The 26485-nt window shown below is 40.3% G+C and overlaps 1 protein-coding gene across 8 annotated transcripts in view; it reads right to left on the bottom strand.

Annotated features, from left to right (window-relative positions):
- ELMO1 (engulfment and cell motility 1) overlaps positions 1 to 26485 on the bottom strand; it is a 320189-nt gene that overhangs the window by 257267 nt on the left and 36437 nt on the right. For 4 of the 8 annotated variants that reach the window (XM_082044344.1, XM_082044343.1, XM_082044345.1 and 1 more), the window contains exons 3-5: positions 14796 to 14945; positions 2011 to 2051; positions 820 to 892 (exon numbers count right to left, since the gene is read on the bottom strand). In XM_082044344.1, coding sequence (XP_081900470.1) covers positions 820 to 892; positions 2011 to 2051; positions 14796 to 14873 — 192 coding nt within the window. In that variant the 5' untranslated portion in view covers positions 14874 to 14945. Of the gene's footprint in view, positions 1 to 819; positions 893 to 2010; positions 2052 to 14795; positions 14946 to 16348; positions 16472 to 26485 lie in introns of those variants that run through there. The other 4 variants (XM_082044349.1, XM_082044348.1, XM_082044350.1 and 1 more) reach the window with 2 other exon arrangements.

Below are 26485 nucleotides of genomic sequence, written 5' to 3'. Positions count from 1 at the left end.
GGTCTGTATAGCTCAAAATCCACTGAGGTTAGGGAACCTGCATGAAGGTTGCGTGTAGTGTTTTTTTTCCGATTGCTTAGAAATAGTACCTCTGCAGTACTAATGTGTGCACTCTTCCAAACAAACTAATCTTTTATTTCGTAATTTCAGTAGTTTCAGCAATTCTATCAGCAATGCTAGGAATGAATGCACTATTTGGTCTCATTCAGATGAGCATGTCCCATTTATTTAGACTAGACATTCCATTTTTATTACAGCTATAGTCATTTTGTTATTCTGTGCTGAAATCATTGCATCACTTCATGAATTGCATATTGCCACGCTACCTGGGGACCAAAAAGATAAGCCAACATAACATAAAGAACTGGAAAAGAACAAGACAGCAAGTGGGAAGGAGTAGTAAATATTACATAGTCACTGAAACTTATTTCTACCTGAATCAGCCAAAGAGGGAAGCGTCACGCACTGAAAGTCTCTTTGGACTTCAAAGAGCCCTTCATGTTCTACATATTTCAATTTCCTGTACACCATTTGTCAGCAGAATACTAAATGTGCACGAATAGCAAAGCTGAAGGCCTCAGTGCTAAAGTCTTAAACTCAACAGATACAAAGGCCTTGGCACATTAAAACTTTTATTTGCCTTTCCAAACAGAAGAAATCAGCATAAAATCATTAAACCAGGTGTCACAGTACCTACCCTCTCATTGGCAGTGCATTACAGAAAACACTCTACATTTTTACAGATTTTGATTTAAAATAAATTATTGTGGCAAACTTTTTGATAGGTTATGCAAGAATTGTGTTGAACGATTTACCTACCTTCTCTGTGATGTAGAAATTAGAACTATCAGCATGCTGCAGTGCAAATTGATCATGATTTGCAAGGGACCACCTTAGAAATATGAAAATAGATTAATCACAAAATGAAATATTAAAAGCTCAAAAACTACCCTTTACATAATTTTACTATGATCAAACAAGTGCCTGTCATTCCCATGTATTTCTCATACTTTTCCATAGCTTTCAATAATGAGTTCCAAAGTTTGAGATAAAAACGTGCTTACGAAGGGAAAACTTCACTACAAGTAGATCCTATAAATGAGTTTTTTCCTTTTGCATACTGAAATAAAGCTCTAAACTTGACCATGGTCAAGAAAGAAATTACATAACAAATACCTTCCTTCTAAAGCAAAGATAAAAGGAAGGGAAACTACTTTGTCGCTACAGTGACACTTCAGTGCTACAAAAATAAGTTGATAATGATCTAATATGCAGTCCAGATCTACAAAAAAATACCAAGCATAATTTCTGCTTGCAGTAAGCAAGATCACTATATCACTAAATCAGGAAAAAAAGAATTTACAGTACGAGGTTTTTATGCTCATTTATGCAATACCCAATGCATGTAGTATAAAGATGATACATTTCATTATGTATAAAATACCATTTTTTAAACTCAGCAACAATTTGATGAATATAAACTCATTTATCATGTGTGGCAGCACTTGGTTAAAACAGCATTTTTGTTCCCAAATATTAACATAATAAAACTAAAGCAAGATATTTCTCTTAGCCAATTATTAGTTCATATTGCAGGACCTGTAACATTTCAGTTTTACGTGAGCAGTCACACCAACTGGACCAGCTTACAGTAGTCACTACACCCAGCACTCAAAAATCAAAGGGACAGTCAGTGCTTTAGTTCCTTAACCCATGAACCACAAGCATCAAGTAAGCACGTAAAATGCATCTCTGTGTAGAAAGTAGAAAAACAGTCTAAATGAGAGTCACGCACATGATGGAGCTGCTTTGTTAGGCACACATCTTGTAAGTAATTGATCCAAAATACACTGCAAATTCAAAATCTGAAGATACAACAACTTAAAGATTGACAAAGCTAATGACTAATCATACAGAATATCTAGATTTTCTTCTGAAAAAAATATCTCCTGGTTGGTTTAATAAATCCAAAAGTATAGTATCTAGTATGTATTATATGGTAGAACTTACCCATCACAGACTTCTTTTATTATTGAGGACAGTGGCTTTTTCTGGTTGAGGAAAAAAGAAAGAAAGAAAGAAAAAAATCACCAAATTGTAACAGTCCTGTGCTCTCAAAACATTATTCCAAAACCACTGACTGCAAAGAACAAAACAAGTTAGTAGTATTTCATTTTTTGTTTAATATCAAACTTGATAGGACCCCAAAATTTTCTGCTGTTTTGGTCTGATAATCTGTAAAGACAGCAATTCTACACAGATACATGATGACATTATCAGTCCTTTTTGTCAACATTAGCCCATACGGCATCAACTCAGCTTCTCAACTGAGTAATCAAAGGGTCTTTTGTCTACACTGAATCTCATTACCCAACAGAAACAGAAGATTTAGATATCAACATGAGCATTTTCCAGGAATGACATCTGAAGCAAGAAGACATTCAATATTTTTAAACCTTCTTTTGTCCTTTTCATTTATGGCCATATGATGACAGTAATCCTCTCTTTTAAGTACACATATGCAGGTTCCCCCTGATAAAACACCAGCTGGAAGGTGTTTAAGATCCCAGATGTATCAGTTCTGCTTTATTCTCTACATCTGTGAACACGAGCATTTGGACTGACTGAAAACAGCTCTGTTGCTTTGAGTCCCAAAATAGAAGGAACAGTCTAGTTTAGTGATGTTGCAATGTTCTGAACATTGTTATAAACACAGGGTGCACAACCAAGTGTTTTTAGAAGACTGTTGGCTGAAAAAAAAAAAATAAATGCATTTTTATATCCCAAAACACAGATGAAGTTGCACGGCAAAAAGAAACAGACCAAATTTCACCCGCTGGGTGACTACTGAGCATTTTTTCTCCAATACTGGGTGACCACACAATGTGACACAGATCTGTTGCTTCATGAAAATTCCCCAAATCACCTAAAGAGCATAGGACCACCTCTCCACTTCCAACAATAACAGTTCACTGAATTCTTAAAAAGCAAACAAAACTAAAATACACAAATCCACCCGTAAACTAACAATGCTGTCAAAACAAGCTGTTTCCCTTTAATGTTTATAGAAAACTGATTAGGCTAGAAATTAACTCAGTAGCAGAGTGTGTTATGCAGAGGAAGAATTATCTTTCCCTTGGATTTGTTTTCTGAACTGCATCACTGCATAGAGAGAAAGCCAGAGATAGGACTCCCCGGTCAGGATCAGGGAAGAATTTGTTACTTCAACAGTGAAGTCAACTAAGCCAGTTTATAAACAGGCAAAAATGAAACACAAGACCATTTTAATCAAACATGAATGAAAGCATCTGCTGAAAGGATTCTGTCACCACTTGCCATAGCGTCTCAGTCCTTAGTTTCCACCCTTCCTCTTTCACTGCTGTTACTATTTGCACATGACCACCCAGATGATCCACACCAGGTAACTCGATCTAAAGAAAATCTGGCCTAGTAAAAAGGGGAAAAAATAGTTTTCATTTGCACCGATTTCCTCATCTGACTTGCTATCTAGCCAAATGATCAGCAAATAGCTGCACGTGGGAGAAAAGGCAGGAGGTGTGATAGTGCTCCCTTATGAAGCAGCCAGCGTGTCCCTTCTCCACAGCAGCTTCTCTGTCGCGCTGGCTCAGCTGCTTACATAGCCACAGCCAGGCTGTCAAGCAGATCAGAAATGAAAAAGAGCATTTTCTTCCCCACAATTTTTTATCCCAATCAGTTCCTCAGTCTGGATAACTGTGTCATTTACGTGCAGCTGCTCTGACCTGCTGTCATCCTTCTCCTTCTCCAGGGATTTTGTAGCTTCTGCAATCCTGTGAAAGAGATCCCTGCTTCCAACTGCTCTCTAACATTCCCAAAAAAAAGAAAACCCCATTTTTTGGGAGGGATAGGAGGAGGAGCACGGGTTTGTCTAGGAAGGATAACACCAGTTTGCCACCCAGCACACATGTGCCAGCCTGTGGGTGAGCTGCTCCCAAGCGCAGCGCACAGCTCTGCATGCTGCCTCCCCTTCCCACCTCAGGATGCTGCTGCGTGTCCTGCCCCACTATTTCCCTGTTTTGACAAAATTTCTATCTGGGACATTAATTCCTTTTACAAAGCAAACCGACACCAGCTAACAGATTTAATACAATGGAGGACAAAAAGAGTTAACTGCCTCTCCTCTCCATTACTTCCCATAGCAACTATAGTTTCCTCTTGAAAACTATGACAAAAAGACACTTTAAAGAACCCAAACTGGCAATAATATAAATACTGGGGAAGGTTGGATACAATGACTTTCCAAATCATTATTTTGGTACTTCTAAGTCCTCTACACCATCAGCTTTTATGTCCTTTCTCAATCCTACTCATGTCCCTCCCCCTTTTCCTATTCTACATCACATTTAAATTATTATATTACATCATTTGAATGTCAAAAAACTTGGACAAAACAAGCCCACAACAAATTAACTAGGACCTGTAAGGGACAGTTAAAAAGGAAAAACAAAATGGATCTTCAATAACAAAAATTGCGAATCCAGCCAGCCTTCCACGATGCATCTTTGTCCTTCTGTGGCACTACTGCTACAACTCTGATGTGGCTAAATACAACTCAGCTAACAGCAACAGGATGGAAAAAAAATGTAGAACTCTTCTGGGATACAGAGCTTGCAATTAGTAAATTGATAGCACTTTACAAATTAATAAACGTAAAATAAATACCACTGCAATCCTAACAAGCTGCTGCTCCTACTCATCCCTTGGGCTGCCTTCTCCCTACATTTAACTCTCCAGACAGAATTGTTTCCCCGTCCCTACCAAGAAGATAAATTGTCGCCAGTGCCCTGCTCACAGCGAGATGTCACCTACTTTAGATGTCACAGGAGGGCTCCGGCAGGCAGGATGGGCAGTGGCTGCCCTCCCGCCACCCTGCCCGTTCATGCCCAGGCATCTGCGATCTGCGACAAGAAAACCCCCATTTGCTCAAGCAGCAACAGGGAGGCGAGTGACCGGCTCCCACAGCCCCTTCCCATCCAGCTCATGGCCGCGTCCAGAACCCCTCGCCCTGCTACAGACAGACGGCAGCAAGAGATTAATCTATGCTACGGAAGCAGTGACAGGACATGACTATTTACAGTATGTATAGGAATACAGCAGTACTAGAAGACAAACAAAAGCAACTTATTGTATTTTTTTATTTTTAAACCATGAAAGATGAGGTAAAAGCCCATTTCTATTCTGTGGAGTAAATCCACCCAGCAGGCCATTCAAAGACACTTTTTTTTTTCTGCCTGGCTGTAAATATTTGCCTGATGTCAAAGAGAATGGATTTGATGTTTTTGTTATTACAATAATAATAAAATTATGTTTACAGAAATTTACATAATATCTTTGCTGCATTTACAGTCCTGAAAAAGTCAAATTCACCTTATTAGTCAAGGCACTTCAAAGAATTCCTTACAATCAGACAGCCCAAAAATAATTCAAAGTTTTTCCTTAATCAAAATGTCTATTTTGTGCTGGTGCATTTTTACTTTTGGGGTTTTATTTTTGCCTCTGTGTCCTCCCCTACACTAGTAAAAACAAAGTGTTTTCTTACACATGCTGAGAAGCTCATTTAAGGCTCTAAGAAGATCAAGCTGTAGCTTTAATGCATGAAATAACATGGATCAAAGTAAAACTTATGATTCCTATAGGAGATAGCCCCTTCAGCTAATATATCACAGCCATCTGTGCTGACCATACTGCTTAGTACAAAAGTATTTTCCTAGGGTAGGTATTCAATTGATACCTGAAATCCAGTGGGAAACGATAATAGGGCATTATGGCCTTGTGGCTTATTGATCTGCACACATAGGGAGAATCCTGCCATTGACGCTAGAGCTGATGTGAATTTACACACCCAGTAAAGCTTTGCCTGCACTGATTGGTTTGTACCTGTGTCTGAGATGCCAGCTAACTGTAGCCCTAATGACATCCACCATACAGCCAGTCCTAGTCACCACTTCTGCACTCACCTGCGTAAGTCTCAGGTCACATCTCCAGGTTTTTTGTGCTAAGATGCACACATATCCTTAATTCAGTCTTCTTGAGTATCTGCCCCTGCTACCTGTTTTGTAGCACTTCTAAAGCAACTTGGCAGAACACTGACTGAAATTTTTCACTCCCATTTCCTCACCAGTTTCATCCTTTCATTCCTACACCTTGGGTTCCCCAAGGAGGAAACGAGTCACCAGGAAGCACCAAGCACAGGCAGGCAAGAGTGTCAACTGGTTGAGTCCAGGCAACTCTTTTGTTCCAAGGAAATCGTGGGATGAGCACAAGAAAGGTAAGAACATTCAAATACACCAGCGCTGACTAAGCCACAGGTCCAGTTCAAGCCACCAGTACACTAACCTGGGGTTAAAGCACTTCCCAAATCAAATAGCAAGTGTGTGTGAACGTGCATGTGTGAACTGTAGAGAGGTCAGAAGCCTAAATCTGAGTAGAAGCCATGTTATACATGCAGTTCAGATATACTTTGATTGTGCTATACCAGGGAACTGTAGACAGGTTTCTTTTAGGCCAAGGTTGAATAGCTTTCCTTTTCAAATGACTAGCAGAGATTCATTGATTTTTCTTTTGGGTTTGGTTATTGTTTTGTTTTGGATTTGGACAACGATTGGGATATCACTTTCCCTGGCTGACACCTTTTAGTCACAGAAGTAACAAGAAAACCCTTAACCCTTGCTGCCATTAAGCCTATCACTGAAAAACAGCAGATGCAGCACATCTGTTGGTGGAAAACACTCAGCATTGGGAAAAAAAAAAAAAAGTATTCTGTTGCTGATCTGTACATCTGTCAAAAAACAGAGTCTCAAGCCAGTAAATACACCATTCTATCTATAATTAATGCTACCATTCTACTAACAAATCTTTTAGTGCAGAAGTCATTTTTATGGCTATTAAAAAACAGAAAAACACCTCTTTTCACAATCAGTGGAGGCTTCATCTGTTACTGTCATACACCAGGGGCTATAGAAACAGAAGCAGGACTGTTTGGTGGCAAACACCAGATGCCAGGACACCTGGGTCCTTGACGCACTACTTCACCACTGGTTTCTCATGATGTAAGAGGCAAGGTCTTCTCCTGTAAGGGGGAGGTCCTGGAGAGCTTTACGCTTCAGCTTCCTCAACCTGCTCTGAACCACTCTGGGAATCAGCTCTCTCCATTGACTACAATGGAGCATTACTAAGACGAGACTTGTTAATTAGGCATTGGTCATCTGTAAAAGATGGAAAATCTCCCTAACTCAAGGGAGCACCAGAGGGAGTGAATAACTGAAGAATGGGGACTCCCCAACACTGCAGTAACAGAGACCATAAAACGCAGACAAGACCAGCTCAACACCACACTGTTCTGTCAGTGCAATGACACAACCCAAGGTGGGAAACACTCGCATCCCAGAGCTGATGGGCAAAACCCTCAGCAAGTGCAGCCTGCCAATGGAAGAGAGCTTTTATTGGCTCCATTTTAACGTGTCAGTAGAAACACTTTGGTATAAATATAGCATTAGAGGTTCTGCAGAGCACACAAGACTTGGGGAAATCTGGATGTTCATGTCCTCTTCCCCTTTACTGTCAGCTGCAGCTTCCTTAGTTACTCCCTGCCATCCCCCAAAGACATCCTCACTTCTAAATCTGCATTTCACCAGATCTAAGCATTGTCACAGAGATCATATGTTTAGGATGTTGAAGTGACTATACAATAAAGAAGCAGTGAAGCATAACATTATAAAAAAAACAACAAAACAGAAATGTACAGAAACTTCTTATTCCACATTTAGTGTCCTAACAAGCCACAACACTCCCCATTTCCTCAAGTACATCGCAAATAGCAATGCCAAAAACTTCCAGTCAAGAGTACTTTAGAGTTATAATACACCTAGGGACCTACAGCTGTGAGTTACAGCATGTTTGCATGCAACATGCTCATACCACATATTTAAAACCAATTAAAATACAGCTTAACATACAAAGCAGGTCTTTAAGATGTGGCTCTTCACACAACCACTTTATTAGGTGGGCATACCTTTGAAAACTGAACGGAGAAACCTCAAACCCACAGCTCATGACTAACACACTACTGGGCTACCCAGGTAGAAAAGTCTTTACACAAAGACACAAAAACATTATACAGCAGGATTTTTAGTATTACTCTCTTTTGTACTAGAATCTTAGAGTTCTATAAGGAGAATACAACTGAATCATAAAGTACACCTGGATACTTCAGCTGGCCAAAACGTGAATGAAGTACCTTGTAATTAATTCACTGGTGCATAACTCCAGGAATCTCATCATCACACACTTCCTTTAAATATAGCAGAATTAACTTTTAGGAGAAGAGACTTCTACTGTTTCTTAAAAAAATTTGTAGATGCAACAACCTGATAGCCATGTTCAGCCTTCATCTTGAAAATTCCGTCATTGAAGGCAGCAAAATTCAGGCTCCAATGCAGAGATTCTGGTTAGCACTATGGGGCTAACAAAATCAGAGCCAGAAAAAAAAATCCAAGGAGAAAATTAATGAGGTGTTTCATGTCTTTCCTAAAATACTATTTCCTGAACATCCTTTATGCTGGAGATCAGGAACACTGGGACACAATTTCTGGAATACCTCAAGTGTCTCCTGGCTCTATATCCACTTCTTAAATATATATATATATATATATATATATATATATATATATATATATATATATATTTTTATCTCTCTACTGCATTTAGCTAATGTTTCCTAACACAGAAGACAGCACCAAGTAGAAATTATAAATAGCATCCATTAGAATGTAACTCACTAAATATTTGTATTTCCTTTTTACCCCCATTTCTTTTACAATTTCTAATCATTCGCCAGACCTGTTGCCTCTTCAGTCTGTTAAGCTTTGCTGCAGTCTCTGTATTCAAGAGTATAAGGCAAAGTTTTCATATATTCTTCAGTGATGAGATCCCAGCCATGCACCACAGGATGCCAGTTCTCAACCTTGAAAGACTTCAACCAACCAGTGGGAATGTGGCTTTGGACAAGCCAGACTAATAAAATGTAACATGTGATGATAGCATTGCCTTTTGATTCAGGATGCCTGGCTGCCACCACAGCAAAGAACTGGAGCTCTAATGATGACTACTCCAACCCCACAGTCCTGTAAGAAAAGAAATCATATTTTTCGACACCCATTGCAATTAACAATGATTGATTCATTATGTTAACAAAGCACTGTCTGCGTACATACGTGTGTTAGTGCACTGACTTACATCCAATGCGTTAAAACATCTGCATTATTGTTTCCAAGATTATTCTTGTTGCTGAGCAGCTTTTTTTTGGAAAAAAAAAAAAAAGAGACCTGTCATTAGTCCAAAGAAAATGGCACATTAAGTTAGTGGATATCATTTCCTTACCAGTCCTACTAATAATCCCCAATGGTAACAATACTGGAAGGATTATAAGTCAATTTTAAGCAAGCCCTATCTTTAGCAAAACAGCTTAAGTTAGTTGAGTGTGTTTCAATCTTTTTGAAAAGGTAGCCATCTTCTGGCTTATCAATCTTTGGGTAAGTTTCCCATCAGCAGCAACCAAGGTCATCCTTCAGAATGGCTGAGATACAGCTGCAGTGGCACTGACTCCCTTCTCTGACCTGACAGAAAGGAGCTGCTGCCAGCAGATCCAGGCAGGAAACGATTTTATAAGTCAGTGTAAGACTCTTCATCACTCTTCCATGAGCTGCTTCCGAGTCCTCTGTCTTCAAGAAACCGAGATCTTGTCAGCTGTGAAAGGCACTGACATTTCCTTTAACTACTTTGAACTCAGAATGTGCAATAACATTGGAAATCTTCACAATATGCATACCAAAAAGCATCAGTAGCTCCAGCTACTGCAATACTACTGCAGGTTTTGGATAAGAGTTTATATGATTTTGCAGGTTTGTGGCAAGGAGGCAAGAGCCTCTCTCTCTTCCTTCATCCCCTCAGCACTAAACCCCTTGATTTTGAGGGAGTCTGGAGCCAGAACTAAGCAACAGGGAATGACACTAAATTTACAGTCCAGCCTCTGGTACAGAGAGACATCAATATCCCTTTCTTCTTCATCACCTGAGCAATGCTGGTGCTCACTAATACTGCATACATTTCGACTTGTGATGCTAGGATTGTATCGGTACACTGCTATTACTAGTGACAGCACTTGTAGAAACTACAGCTATTCTTAGTCTGCACACATAGCAGAAGTGATGTGCCACTTTCTTTTCTCTAACTAAGCATTTCACAACCCCTTTTGAACTGTATTTCTCCCCATGGTTTGAGAAACACAGCAGTAAATCAATTAACAATCCCCAAGGGTCCAGATTTAGGTCTGAAACCCAAAACTATTTGAAAATTCCCTTTAAAAAAATCTTACTGGTTTCCTTTTAATATGCAGTGAAGTACAATGACACCTCTGAAGAAAAAAGAAATTAAAATTACATTTATAGCATACACTGGCAGAAGAGATTACTTGAAAGACACTCTCACAAGATAAATTTGCTGACTAAATCTAAACCTCAGAGAAAGCATTAATGTAAAGCAGCCCATGGTTCATCCCATGTGCAGCACTGCAATGTATTAACATGAAATTGTCGTTTGACAGTGCTCCTGTAAATTTTGCTCACTGTAACACATTTGTGCTTTGAAAAGAATATATAGGGGTTTTTTTTTGGTTGGTTGGTTGGTTTTTGTTTTGTTTTTTGGATTTTTTGGGGTAAAACATTCACATCTTCTAATTTAATCTATATTTAATGATCTGACAGATAAAAGTAAATCTAGAGGAAAAGACTGTACAGACAAATTTAATTCCAAACCATTCCTTTCTGTAGGAACAGTGTTTACCTCCAATGCTGAGGAAGTTCATCCCTGAGTTTAGAGAAATCTAGTTTCAGTACAACTCGTGTTAACACACAAGTGGATTTGAATGGGAGAAGCTAAAATAGTTTTTGTCCCCAAGTATCCACCTTGTGCCTCTCCTGGAAGCTGCTTCCCCCTGCAGCAGGAAGAGTGAAGCTGTAAATCTACAGAACAAAGTATTCAGGTAACCTAAAACCAGTACTGGCTTACATAAAATAGTTTGTGCTGCAGAAGAACACCAACAGTTGAGAATGAGTTATACATAATGGGCACAAACTAAAGCACACAATTTTTCATCTGAACACAAGAAATAACATCCTCTTATGAAATGCCTATTTCTGGGATAAATAAAAAGAAGTCAGGACAGGGTAACCAGCACCCTGGTTCACCTGTACAGAGCCCATCCATCTCCACTCTTATCATCTTCCAGAATAATCAGCCAGAAGACGGGGAGAAGAAGGTACCAGGCAGTCAGCATCTACCATTCATTTATTCCCCAGACCGTACCCCTAAAAAGTCCAGAAAAAGATCCCAGTGCAAATTCAGACACCAACCCATTTCCGTTCCTCCCCTTATGTGACAGGAAGACTTAAAATTGGAAGATCATTTCTATACCCAGCTCTTCAATCTTTTCACTAAAAACTAATTTTGAACACGGTACTAATATTACCAGTAGGGATTTATGCAGCGGAGAAGAGTCTAGATGTTATTTTTCCAATTTATAATTGAGGAAAGTGATGGAAATGAGTGGAAACCCAAATGAAAAGAAATCAAGTATTCTGGAAGAGAGTAACTGAATTCAGTCAAGTCCATCTTTTGAAGACAAAGCAGAAAAGTACATTAGATTGTACATGCTTTAAACTCAGCTTTAATTCATACATGCAACAGCCAATTGCTGCAACTGACTTAATCCTCACCTGGTGAGAGAGAGGGCAGTAAATAATATGCAGTTTTGCACTCCTTGTTTAAAACAGCTTTCCAGGAAAAAAGCAGTTGTAAAACCCTGATGTCAAAAAGTACATTTCAATGAATGAGAAGAAAGGTTAGGCACAGAGGCTGGTTCTGAAAAGCATTTAATTATATATTAATAGTGCAAGCAAAGAGTCTAACTCAGTGAGAATAATTTTGTACGATTAAATCTAAAACCACCATTGATGAACCCAGGCTGACAAACCTAAAGAAATGTAGCAGGAAGCATGAACTAGAAAAAACCTCTGTGCTTCATGAAGTCCAAGTTGTCAGAAGTCATGCGCCTAAAGGGGAGGCTTTTTAAATGTACAGTTTAATAAGACTTGGTGACAAAAATACTCAACAGCTCTTTTCAGGCCCAAAACCTCCTAGTACACCACTGTCAATCACTATGGTTTCACAATGACATTTCCTCATTTTGAAAATACTTCATTCTTTTCATTGTCGAGCAAAATATGCTTGAACAAAGCAGGTGAATTGGGATATTGTGCAACTGAATTTAAATAAATGCTACTAAGCGTATACAACAAACAACCTAAAACCAAACAATAATCCAGATTTTCCTCTGATCTCTTACATATTATTTGTACTTTAGTATCTGGAATAGCTTCAGTACCCTGAAAGATAAAGAACTTGCGTCATGCTACAGTGAGGGGTTTTTTTGTTGTTCTTTTCAAAGTAATAATACAGTGCTGTTCTTTTAAATACTGTTCTTACCAGTAAGGGATCAGAGCAGGAGGAAACTGCCAGGCAGTTTTTAGGATTTTCTGAATACAAGTCAAATGGTGTTCGAATGAGCAGATCCCACCTGGGAGACAGGCACTGGCTGCAATGTCTGGTCAATCGGCAAGTAATTTCTCTTTTCTGCCTTCCTTTTCCCTCCTCCCCTTTATCATCCCCGACAGCTCACCATCTGAGGTATGAATCATCTCCTCCACTACAGCTCTTCAACTACATAGATGTTTGAAAAGAAACAGATTGGGAAAAGTTAGCATTAAGTGAACCAAAGACAAAGCTTTGTGTTTAGAAGCATGTGTTCTCTGTATGTTTTCAGGGCTCGCTCCCATATTTCTCCCATCCCTGGAAAAGGCTAATGTGTGGATTTGTGTGTACAGGTATTAGGAAGAGATTTCTCCCCCCCCCCCCCCCCCCCCCCTCCCCCCATCTTCATTTCTGGTCACAACACTTGTATTTTCCATGTCAGAAAGGTGAGAGATGAGATCCTGAACCTTCATTCCCCCATTTCCTCCTGTATCAGGAGCAGGCTGCTGTTGGGTTTCTCCCTTTCAACCTGATTTTCCCTCTTCTTCCTCCTTCTCGCCACTCAGTGCCATGAGGAATCTAGCAGGCAACTTGGCAGGCTAAGTTGGAAGAATTCTACCCCACTTAAGTCAGCATTGATCTTTCTTGTCCCTTCTAAATCTTATATAATAAAGGTAAAAACAAGGTTCCCTGACAGTAAGCTAATATTTCAGACAAGGTATGAGGTTTTTTGGAGAGTTACTTTAAGCCATTTTGTAAATTAAAACCAATCATTTTGGTATTATTCTACTGCTGCTTGGAAGGAGACTGCATAATATTTGTTCATCTTTGTCCCCACTGTACTTGGTAGCAATAAGCTGTAGTTCATCATGACTAACATTCATCTTTCCTCGAACACAGTGGGCACAATGTCTACCATTTGTTACACAGGAAGAAAAAAGTAAAACATTCTTCACGCCAAGAAGGCAAGAGATTTGTATCTGTAGATATATGCTTACTCAAAAATGTCAGCAAACGAACACGGAAAAGGTTGGCAGGTCTAGAAATCAAAGTGCTAACAGCTTGGGAAGTCCCCTTTCCTCTAAAGGGGCTTTCAGACTGTCTAAAAATCCTGCTGCTGTTATTCCAGCCACTCTCTAGTACCATGTTTCTCCAAAGTTCACACACGAACTTCCCAGGCATATGCCACAAAAGGGTTAACTAGAAGTGAAACTGATTGCACTGCATGAAGAAATTAGGACCTCATTTCATCAAAACATTTCAAGCACGAATTCAAATTTTCTCCTCTCCAATAGAACTTTATAATGTACTTGGTCCCCAGATACACTAGGGTCTAAAGCACATTATGAAATGCTTTCCTTCGCTCTGAATACTATTTACAGAAATAATAATTATTCTAAACAGGTAACACGCTGTAGGATTTCAAAACGTTATAGATAAGCTGTTAAATATTAAAGAGGTTGCTTTTAATATTAATACATGTGATATAAAAACAATCTCAGAGAGTCCAAAACATAAAATACAGCACTTGTGAAACGTGATTTGGTTTGTTTCCCCCCGGCTCAATCCCCTCCCCTCAGAATTTCCTACAAAGAGTCTCTAATTCACAATTTTGAATTTCTTAGTTTCTGTACACTGCCTCCAATTAGTCCACAGGGCCATTGCATAAGAAATAACCAGCTAAACAGGACAAAGCCAGAGATCCCTGTATGGAACAGCAAAGATCCTCCTGCTCACAGTGCACCACTACTTAAGTTCCAAAATCTGCACTTGCTGCAACCATTCAGTATGACCGTACCCCAAATGCAAAGCACTGACTAAAAATCTGAAGACTTTCCACCTGGAGGTAACAACATTACAACAGTTCTACAGTAGAACAAACTAAGGCACAAAAGTGTTAAGTGTGTCACACAAGCAGTAAAGGGCTTGTTGAAGCAGCTATTTAAAAAGAAGCAGCAAATTAAAAAAAACAAACAAACAAAAAAAAAAGAAGCTAAACACATCAAAAGCATTAAGCAGTAAGAGAGGAAGTGGGTTACACCCCTTATAAGAACATCTACCACACATGCACTCAGGGAAACATATCTGTGCATCTAAGTAAACATAAATGCAGAGACACACACACAAGCAGAGAACTTATTTACTAGGAGCACACGAACACAGGCACTTACTTGGTCTATTTCCATTAACTTGGGGAAGGCACCTGGCCATTCGATCGCCACCTTCACTATATCAGCAGGAGGGGGCATTGCGACGCTGCTGTTCTTCGGAGCCAGTACAACTGGACACTAAATACTGCAGAGAGTCTCTCTCATTCACACCTGCAGAGAGAAGGAAAAAAAAATAAACCCACACAGCAGTTCAGACAGAACTCCAGCGCTGCCGCTTGGTCTCCTACATTTTGCCTGGCTGGGCAGGTGGATGAAAACGTATGTGTGTAGGTATGTGCAAGAGCAGAAGAATGCCACATATTCCAGAAGCAAACACAGGACACAATGCCACGACACGCTGCACAGCTCGACAGCCTGTTAGAAAGATGGCTGAAGCACTGAAATGTACGGTGAATAACAGGCATGCATTAGATTTAAATAGACAAACTATTTTGAAATATTATTAAATGTGCTGGTTTGGAAAAGCAATGAACTAAAGAAACCTCCTGTTACAGGGTCACTCCTGGAGTCCCAGGGAAGGTGGTGGAATGGGTTAAAGCTGGTGCTCCAGGAGAAGAGATTGCCCAGGAAGTTATGGCCAGGAAACACTGTTTCTTTTAACTATAGCAATGATCTTCTGAGTGTTCACAAATAGATCACTGCACTATAGCAACCAGGATGTCAGGAAGAAGGCAGAACACAGCAGTTTCCACATATACATACACACACATATCCTCACCTAACGGATCCAGAGATACCCATATATAAATACTTCTTTCTGTTAAACCTCAGATATGTGAATACACAAGGATAGCGTATACATTCACAATGATATAATCAGCTACATAAAACATCATAGTTCCGCAACAATACGAATATCAATAGGATCTCATGTCAAACAGCGCAATCTGTGAATTTTGGGGGAGGAAAGAATCAAACCCTCAGCTTCTGCAGAATTTAATTCTGTCTCTTTTGGCTCAAAGTTTGTAACCTCTCAATAACAACAAACATTTCTCAAGCTTCTAAGCTTGCCAACAAGCCTTCCGCGCCCCTCTCCCAGCTGGGTGGCAGCAGGACTGCCACTCAAGTAGTAAAGCTCTGCAACTCTCAGGCACAGCGACCCACACACCCTCCTGCGGGCTGCCAGCTTCCCGCTCACTGTGCCCAGCCGTCCATGCCGACCGCGGTGTTTCGCCGTGCTCTGCCCAGACCCAGCAGAAAGCCACCATGTATGACAAAATAAGATAAGCTGTAGAAACCCGCCGAGGTGCAGTCCCACTTCTTCTTAGCAGAAAAGAGAAGGAAGTGGTGAAAACATGGACACATGGTTGCACGTGCACCCTTTGAAAGAGCTAAGGCAAGAGACGAGCTGACAGTATATACCAGACATCCAAAAGCGACAGACAGATACAGGGCAAAAAAGGCTCTGACCACCTTAGCTGCTGCTTCAGCTTAAGCCAGTCTAACCATCCTTCTCCTGCAACTGCAACAGAAGCATGAACACATATCAGCCTGAACAAAATAATGAAATCCCTTTATCAAAATATTGTGTACCTTCGTCTCATACAACTTACAAGTGGGAGTTTGTCCAGTCTTCATGTATACGGCTCTTCCTTTTTTCTTGTGTGTCTTCTGGTCTACTCTGCAAAGGCTCAGCCCATCATGTTTGCAAGCCCCGCTACATTCTACATAGGGTTCTCGACACAGACTAAGAGAGCAATTTGCTAACTTTAACACTCCAGCAATTTATTTCCAACAATGGCAGTTCCGATGCCGACAGGATCGCACATCACAATAAAGCAAACCACAAGGCAGTAAATAAGACAATGGATGATCTATAAATAAGACTGGATTGCAGGAAGCGCCTTGAAAGACTAAACAGCATGATTAAGAAACACACTGATATCGTCTACATTTGGTAGATGTTACAGGGACCAGGAATAAACACAACTAAACCATGCAACTGGCTTGCTGGTCTGTAAGAAGAGCCAGTCATTCACTTTTGGGTGTCTTTTCCCGTGTAGAGCCTGAGCGGATGTGAAACTCCCACCATTTCTCCCCTGCTACCTCACGCTCCCACCATTTCCTTTTCCCCTGAGTGTTACCCTGACTCAACTAACCAGCAAAACAAGTATTTTCAGTCATCTGTTTTTTACCACGTTCAAGTCAAACAGCGGTGGAACGTGGCAGGGGAAGAGAAGCGAGACTTATTGGCAGCAATGATCTGTTAATCCACCTCGACACTCAAAACCGAGACCTTGTCACCTTTTTGCTCCCACGTTCATTCAGTGACGGTGTTTCCCACCTCGTCAGCAGAACAGTCCTCGGCAGTCTCAGCCTGGTGACATTTTGGTACGAAACCTCCTGTAGTGCTTAAGTGAAGCTGGCTGACCCCGTGCCACACTGTCAGGCTTCTCCTGGCACGCCCTGGCACAGCACTGCATCCCTGGCAGGAGGGATGCTGGAAACCTCAGCCAGAGCCTGAGTTCACTGGCCACAACACAAAAAAGAGCAGCAGCAGCTCCTGCCAGACAGGCTTGACTGAGGAGAGCTTCAGATGACTAAGCCCTTGCTTCCAACAGTTTTGTTTCAACCTGCATCTTGTTTCTTTTATGGTTTTCATGGAAAAAAAAATATCACCTGTAGGGCACATATCTATAGAAAGAGAAAGGAGACCTATAAAAACCACAGAATCCACCTGATGCACAGGCAAAACCACTTCCTTTTAACTGGGAAGACAGGAAAGCAATTTGGAGCACTGTCACCTTTCACCGCGAGGCAAACGGAAGGTAACTCCTAGGAGTTTAGCTAACTCCAAAGCTCACAATGAAAAGAATGGAGAAAAAAAAACATCACGTGATCACTGCCCACAACAACGAAAGCAAAACGGCAATAAATTTGCATAAAACCTCCATTCTCACATACAAATATGGGCATTAACCCCCATTTTGCTTTAATGAGTTGTGGTCCACCTTAAACGAGTCATGCAGAAAGAAAGAAAGCAAATGGTTTAAGCAAGAAGAGTTAAGGGAAGTTGATGGTAAGTTAATCAAATTCAGCTATGGAAAATACGCATTTGCATTCCAAAGCAAGGTGCAAGAGAACTCTGCCACAGTATTCAGAAGATAATTTCAATGTGACTAGTTCTTAATGCAGGCTAGCACAGATCTCCTACGTAATTATAATTATTAATATACGTATGCTTATACAGTCATAAAACACAAAGCAAAGTGACAGATCTTTAACTAATACAAATGGATGTAGTTCCACTTCTCCCACCAGGAGAAGACCAACTCAAGAGACATCGATGTAGTTTGAATGCTGAAAAGCATATATAAAATCATCACTACAAATTTATTTCTGTTTCTCAGGTGACATCCTAGGCAAATGTGGCAACTTTTTTTTCCTGGTTTACAATCTTATGAATCCAGTGCAGGATCCAAAAGATAATTTAGTCTCATTCTACCTATGTGGCAATGCCAGAAACAAGCATTCTTTGTTTTAGGCCAAAACAGCTGTCATCACAAAATTATGATTGCACAGAAAATTCAGCAACCTATAGTGCTGACAATTACAAATTGCCTACTATTTATTTCAGTGGTACACAGTGTGTTAGACACTGCCCAGTAAAATAAGGAAGGCACAATTCCTGGTGTGAAATGCTTCCAATTTAGTAAGCAATTTTCATGATGTGAATGAAGAACTAGAACTGAACTGCTTTTTGTTATGACAGCAACAGTCAAGCAGTGAAAAGTATACGGACGTCGCTAAAAGGTCTAGTTAAGGAGTTTTCTCAAGTGCAATTCCTTTTTCTCTCCCAGTGGGATCTGAGAAACACTGATATGTAATAGCAACTTTGCAACTCATTTTTACAACATTTATTTTCAAGGTAGAATCTCAAGACAACAGGATGCATGTGAGGACACGAGTGTATGAAGTGATGGAGGAGTCTCATGAAAAGGAAGGCAACATCCCATTATTCTCCCTAACGAATACACGCAGCTGTAACCTGGAGGTTTAAGCAACTTCCATGCTCAGCAGCATGCTGTTTTATAATTTCAGTGAAACCCTGCTCCCTGGCCAAAATATCTCTACCGCTTGTCTACACTTTCTTGCATCAATAGGGTTTTTCACAACTAAAGCAGATGAGCCCGTCAAAGTGCAAATTCTGCAACTTGTTGTTATTACCACAGACAGTACATTCCTGCATTTCAACCATGTTATGCAGTGCTTCCAGTGGTCTACTAAGTCAGAGTAATAAACACTCAAATTGGAAATCAAAGTATGTTAAATTTAATGCAAAAATGCACCAGCACAAATGCACAAGCTCTCATTTTACCTGCCTGGCTCTGAGGGAGCATGTATGTCAATAAAACATATTGAATTTTCCCCTTCTACCTATGTATTGCATATGGAAAACAGGATTTTATTCATGTATGAAATTAGTTCTCTGTAGAATTCTTTTTTTAAACTTGTTTTGCCATTTCCCTGGCACTTTCCATACAAGGATCTCAAAATATGTTAAATAACTTAGAGCTATCAGAGCATACCTCTCAAGAAATAAACTCTATTCTTACTCCACAAAAAGAAGAAAAAATGCAGGCTAATAGGAGTTATATGACTTGCAGTTCTAGTCATATATGAAAGCAGCAGCCTACAACAGCTCATTTCTTCTTTTACGGAGGAAAGGTAATACTCACACAGCAGGCCAGGTCATTTCACAAACTGCTTGAGTAAGGAAGTTAATGATGAAAAAGCGACTGAAGGGGCATCACGTGCATTTGAGAATTTAATAAAACAAAGCACGTGTTTCTCCTCCCTGGACAAAAAGCAGTGTACACAGGAATCACCTGCAGCTGGCACAGAACACCCCCTGCTTGCAGGCAGGTTTTCCCATGGCATTTCTGGATGGTGAAAGAAGGCAAAGGGAGGGGAGGGCAGTAACGCAGGCAGGACGCGGCGGGTGCCGCCAGGCACCTGCAGTGGGAGCAGAGGGACACGGGTCCCTCTGCTCGGGACCTTACATAAGTAATCGCTTCTTGTCAAACCTCATCAGCTTCCTCCGCTCCGCTCCCGTCGCCCCAGCGAGCGGAAACTAAGTGGCAAGTTCAGCTGGAAGGTCCCTCAGGGACCAAGTCTGATTAACGATCTTAGAAAGATAATCCAACGCTGGATTAATATCCCCCAAGAGAGTTATTTTTGGAGTTAAAACTGCATGACTGAACAGCCGAGTCCAAGGAGCTGTAAACATCCTCTACCATCTCTGCAAGAAATAAAAACAAGATGCTGAAGCCAGGGGGCTGGATGTACACTTTGTGTACATAAAAAGGCTTTCATGTTGCCTTCTTCCCTTTTGTTATGCACTCTGTGCTATTCAACCCTGAACTCGACAGCAGTCAAGACCCAGCAGACCCATGTCAATAAAATTCACAGACACTCTGCCACAAATGGGAGAAAAGCTCCACGGGAGCTATGAGCAACATCCTAGCAAGTGCTGGGAAAGAGGGGGTGATCTCAGTAAGCAGACAATGCAGGGGGGCTGCTCCCTGCTCTACAGCAGCCACAGACACTGCAGGAAGACCTGACCCTACCACCACTCAGAATGGTCCATCAGCTTCCCAACAGGAATGTTTCTGTGATGCTGACCCCACAATCTGCTGATCAAGAATGCATCATTAGCCCAGGAACGCATCATGTAATATTACAATAAGATTAGCTTTGGACCCTTTGGGTTTAAATATACCACATTTCCCCTCTGAAATATCTAGAAACCCTGAACTGAAATACACAGAGCAGGATGGTTTTTGCCACTGGCAAAGCTGCCCAGGAAAGATTGTGAATATTGGAGTGTTTATCACCCGTCTCATTCTTGCATACACATAACCTTTCTTCAAAATTTCATTCCATGATGTATTTTACCTTTCCCACAGTTGTCTTGTTGTTCTTCTTCTTAGGAAGCATTTTATGTGGTTGAGGTTTCACTGCCATTGACAGGCCCACTTTCAAAAAAGTACTCTTCAAAACCAGAGAGAAAAATAGGCTTTAAAGGGTGCTTGAAAAGGTGGAGAGAAACACAACAGACTGGATGTACTTAGAATACAGGCGAGCAGGCTGTCTGGTCTTGCTTCTAAAGCACATATTGAAGCATACCAGAAAAATTCAGGTACTTATTTAACTTGAACTCCCCCGCTTCTTGGAAGATTGCACTCCTTCTACTAAGGAACTTTTAGTTACACATCTATAATTCAGAAGAGAGAGAACTAGAAACTTGGGTTCGATTATTCAAGGTATCTGAATCCTTGTGGCAATTAAATTAACACTCATATACCATCCAGTCAGATAAAGGCGTTCTGTTTACTAAAGATGTTATTATCTGAGCTCTTCAAACTAGAGATCAGGAAAGTACCAAACTCAGGTATTCAAAAGACTATTCCAATAAATAAATTAACAAAAAACCACACCACCACAGAATCACCACCATACCAAAAATAACACAGCATCACAGAAAAAGCATGATTTATCAAAGGTGCTGAGTACCTGCCTAGCATATGGAATTTAAAGACCATGGTAGATATCAAGTACAGAAACAAAATCAAACACTACTCTGAATAAAACATTAGAATCCATTTAAACTTTTCACAGTTTATCAAGCCCTGCCACTCCATTTGGGGTTGTTTCTTGACATAAGGCTGTACTCCAGATGTTTCTAAACTGAAGCATGCAGCAAAAAATATCCCTTAAAGTTCAGCCGAATACAATTTTCTTTTCCTACCTCTCAAGATAATCTCACATAACCTGAGAGGTAGGAGGGAAGTAATGGGAAAAAGATGAAGCCTCAATTTCAGCAGTAGTGCTGATGTATTTGAAGGGATGTAAGGATGGAATGAAAGTTTTCAGCAGTAAGAAGGTTTGAGTGGAGAAAAAAAAAAAAAAAAGAAGGAAACGTAGGAAACGTACCATGAAATAACCACTAAAATAAAGCAATACTAAATATTACAACTCAGAAGAATGGATGCACAATTTATTTGGGGCAGTCGGGGAAGATGCTTTTTAATGCTTAAGCTAAGCACTCTCCAAAGGAGTCCAATGTAACTGGAAATAGAATAAGTTTATTAGAGTTTGGCTGAAAATATACTGAAGAGAAGCAAAGAAAGTTCATCAAAAGTGCTGTGATGCAGGAAAGCATTTTTTAATAGAATACAACTAAGAGTAAAAAAAATAACAAAAGGTCAGTTTTCTAGCACTAGCACGGATCTGTCTATGGTACTTGGGACTTTCCTGGCATTTGGATAAATCAGGAGACTAGACAGGACACACAAAAGAGGATCTTGAGTCAAGATGATAACACTTTATTGCTTCACTTCAGCAGAGGCTGAATCAAGACAATGATGACTGGCTGTATCCCAAAGGAGATAACAGATACAAGAAGATAAGCTCAGGGTTAGGAGAAACCCTTAACTTCTTGCTAGAAGCAAGATAAAGCAGCAGTATAAAAAAAAAAAAAAAAAAAAAAAAAAAGAGAGAATTTTTTACCCCATCAGTGCTTATGACACATACAAAGGAAGTAATGGTACAGTCAGGATGTTAGCAGTCAAATGGAGGAAGAGAGAGCAGAGATGAGTGAATGCTAAAGGAAATAACCAAAGATGCCCAAGGTTGAAACAAATTATTACTTTTAAAAGAAATTATTCTGCAAAGAAAAGTAGTGTGAAAAAGAGAGATACAGTAAAACTCCACGGTGCATAAGCAGAACCTGATGTTCATCATACTCATAAGAAGTAAAAGAAACAGTAAAAGAAAGACTGGATACCATTTATGGGTCTAATGAGGACACAAAAGTTTTGGAGACACCAGCCTTTTGCTTCAGGCACCGACAGTGCTCCTTTAAGATTACAAAAACCAAGAGAAGGAAAAAAACACACCTGTCAGTAATCTTTGCAGCAGAAAGCAGCTCCATCTACAGAGGTGTTCTTTTATGCTTACCTAAATCAGTGCATCAAAACTGGTAACAGCCAAAACAGGCCATGTTTTCCTGACTTCTCAGCACTATACAGTGTCTGAATCCACTCCTGTGGACTCCTAGATTTCTGCCAGTTCACACTCTCATATTCACAAAGAACAATCTGCCCTTAGCACTCACAAACCTTCCAGTGCCTGTTCTCTGAAGGACATTCAGCAAAGCGACCAAACTTGAAATGGGAAACACAGCGATGGCCACCCAGGAAAAAAATACCATGTTAATATCAGAAACCTTGTCTATGCTAAAACTTGTGGAATAACTTGAGCTATTCTGCATTAAAGTGATTGTACCTCCAAACAATATCAGTTGTTGAGACTAATCTGGCATTTTAATGGACATTATTAAAACCACTTTGGAAACAGGAATAGAGAGATGCTAAGGAAACAGACATGGACGCAGTAACATTCCAAAAAAAAAAAACCTGCCCGTTCTTAACACTGATGCCACCCTGCTTTGCTGAGTACTCCTCAGTCTGTGTACCCGCAGGCCTGGAACCACTGTTCCAGAGACATCCCAACCAGATAGCATCCTCCTTTTCAATACTGTCACATACCTTGGGGCCTTTGTTTGTAATTCTAGGCCAGGAAGAGCTTACATACCTGAGTGATCTTTTCAATACCCAGCCAGGTTAACCATAAGATCACTGTAAGGTAAAATACAAGCAAAAAGATACTGAAGAGCCCAAGAACAGGGCAGGCCCCAGGTTCATACAACCAAAATGCAGAGGGTATTTTGGAGGGATGCTAGAAACCTTTCAGAAGAAACTTGAGTACCAGAAAACAGCAATACCAACACTCTGCTCACCCAGCCCATTTCCACGGGAGATGTGTCCTGTGTAAAGCTTGGTAAACTGCATTAAATGTGACACTTAATAACAAGAGATCTGGGTATTTTAAGAGGGGGCTGTCTCCTGCTCATCTCTGTGTTGCAAAGCCATGAGTAGCAGATGACCCTGCATGATCAAGGGGGTTGGACAAGATGACTTCCAGTTGTGCCTTCCAACCTCAACCATTCCGTGATTCTGTGACCACACTGATACAATGACTAAGCACTCTCAAGACCTATACCCTGCCCACCAGTGTTCAAACACTGGGCCTTTTCTGTACTCAGCTGTGCACACAATGAGCAAAAAGAACTGCTTTCGTAGCAGCTTGTCTTCTATGCCCCGAGTAGATTCTCTGAGTACACTAAAACCAGCTGTTGGTTACAATTTAGGAACAGCAATCTCCCAGGTGTCATCAAAGAGTGCCCATGCAAAAAACATCCCAATTTTCCATACTTCAACTGAGATTTTAAAGATGAAACTTCTGACAGGAAAACTAGTGTAAAATGTTTTTGTGTTATAATCTAATATAATACATCACATTCAAGCACTTGGTACAATTTGTGGTCACCCCATAACGCTACTGCACACTCTATTTAACATTAAAATCCACAAGGCCCAGGGAAAGAGTGATGCAAACACCATCCTTCTACTGGTTTGAGTCATAAGCTCTAGAGAGTCGTGCTGTTCAAGCAGCAGACAAGAGTTGAAAAGCTTACTGTCTCTCCCTTTTAGCAGGGGCGGTAGGGCAGGCAATGTGTTCATTCCGAAATTCAAAATTACAACCCACATGTGAACATTACAACCCCATTGAATCCGATTTAGGCTATTATGTTGGGCTATTAAAAAAATAAAAGTGGGGGCGGGGTGCAAGAAGTGGAGAGCCAGCAATTCAGCCACTGCAGCTAAAGAGATGTGTTATGATTGTCTCCTGTTTTACTATAAGAAAAAAATTGAAATACTTTAACAAAGAAACCTGACTCATGAAAAATACTATGTAATTTAGTAAATACGCTTACTTCATTGCTCAGGTAAAAAGCTATCAGTTAAAAAGTCACCTTTGTAGCATATATGATCTGCTTCTCCAAGTACCTCCTGTCTCATAACTAACTATAACTACAAAGGTTCTCTAAGGCTCCCCACGTGGCTACAGCCACACTCACTGTCCAAAGCTGATGACGGCACAGCTGTGTTTCCCCATCTCCACGCTCTGGTTGAAGCTCCTGCTCCAGCCTCTCTGGGAACATGCACAGTTATGCCAAGAACGAGCAAAACACTCACTGTTTCCAAATTGGCTAACCAATGAACCAAGCGCTCAGCCTTCCCACAATACACGCATCCAGACAACGCAACCGGCACTAGCTGCACACTGAGGATTGGACTGTGCCAGCCACGTTATTCTGCAAGACAATTCATGGCAGTTTCCTTCTCAAGAGCCAGAAAAATCAATTGTCACTGATTGCTGCTGCAACTCAATCAACTTCTATCAAAACACCTATTGAAAATGAACCAGTGCTTGTTGCGTAATGCTTTTCTCTATTATCCTAAAAACAAATAAGAGTGCCTCAAACATTTAATACCCTTTTGATTACACCCAGGAGTTATTGCCAAGTGTTTTACCTACTAAGAACTTAAAAATGCTAACTACAGAACAGGAATATGGTGGCAGCAGCAAGCAAAAGGACACTATGCCTTTGCTGCATAACAACATGCATACCTCTAACTTATTATGTAGCAAACATATTGATCATCAGAACTGTTTCTTGTTAAAAATATTGTAATACATACATCATCCTAAGCTACTATCTTTATGTTCTTTGCTAAAATGAAATCTTTCTACTCCAAAAACCTCAGTCTTCTGCCATTCCAAGTCCAGTTAAACACCAGATCTGATGTGTCTGCTTCCCCAAAGTCATGGCCTGGCCTCTTCCTCCTCAGTGCCAGCACTGGTACATGTCCAGCAGGCCAGTTCAGAGATGGACTGTTCAAAAGCTAACCCCAAAAAACAGAAACAAAGATACATCTTGAGCCAGATTAGCCCCTTGAAAACATTTGCCACTCACTCACCCAAGCATCAGGCCACTATAAGGAATGGGTAGGGACAAAGAAGAAAACAGGAATATAACCTGCCTATCTTTAACCATCATGGGAATATGCTCCAAGCCAAAAAAAAAAAAAAAAAAAGATTTATTGCACCTGTGCAAAGTTAATGGCACACAGTTGAGATTTAATTCCATAGAGGAGAACAATGTAAAAATATGCAATTACTAAGTTCATTACAGTATGTTTCATTAACTCAATGAGCTCCTTTATAATTGTAACAGACATTAAAAGATTAAAGTATTTGGACAAAATCCAAGTACATGTTTAGTGCTCTGATTGCCAGAGTTCATATCTGCAGAAATATAAAGTAACATCCCTCTACATCCCCTGTGAGAGTAACCACTGTTTATCCTTCTTGTTTTCAGACTTCAGTGTTCCCAAATTAAATGTTCCCATTCACTTGAGGGTGAGGGGTGGCAAATCACTGTTCAGTTAACTGTCTAGTTCAGTTTGACGTAGTTAGAAGTGCTTCCAAATAAAGCTGTCAACTGAAGTTGACCATTTTGAACTTCCTAGAGGGCTAACACCTGGCTGAAAAGCCCTTTGTGTGAAAACAGCAACACTAAAACAAAGCACAACACAGTAACTCTGTGGCACTTTTCATCTGCTTTCAGTAGTAATTTAACATCAGTAGATCTCTGATGTTCAAGCAGCAAGTGCGATTTAGCTATTAATCTCTCTGAAACAGATTTCTGCCCTTCAGTAAAGCACTTCTACCCTGCTGTGAAGACTAAAACATAGCTTTACAGGTTTGGTGGCACGGTG

Source organism: Streptopelia decaocto (genome assembly GCF_964273445.1).
Source record: "Streptopelia decaocto genome assembly, chromosome: 2".
Classification (NCBI taxonomy): Eukaryota; Metazoa; Chordata; class Aves; order Columbiformes; family Columbidae; genus Streptopelia; species Streptopelia decaocto.
This window is presented reverse-complemented; position numbering and strand designations above follow the sequence as displayed.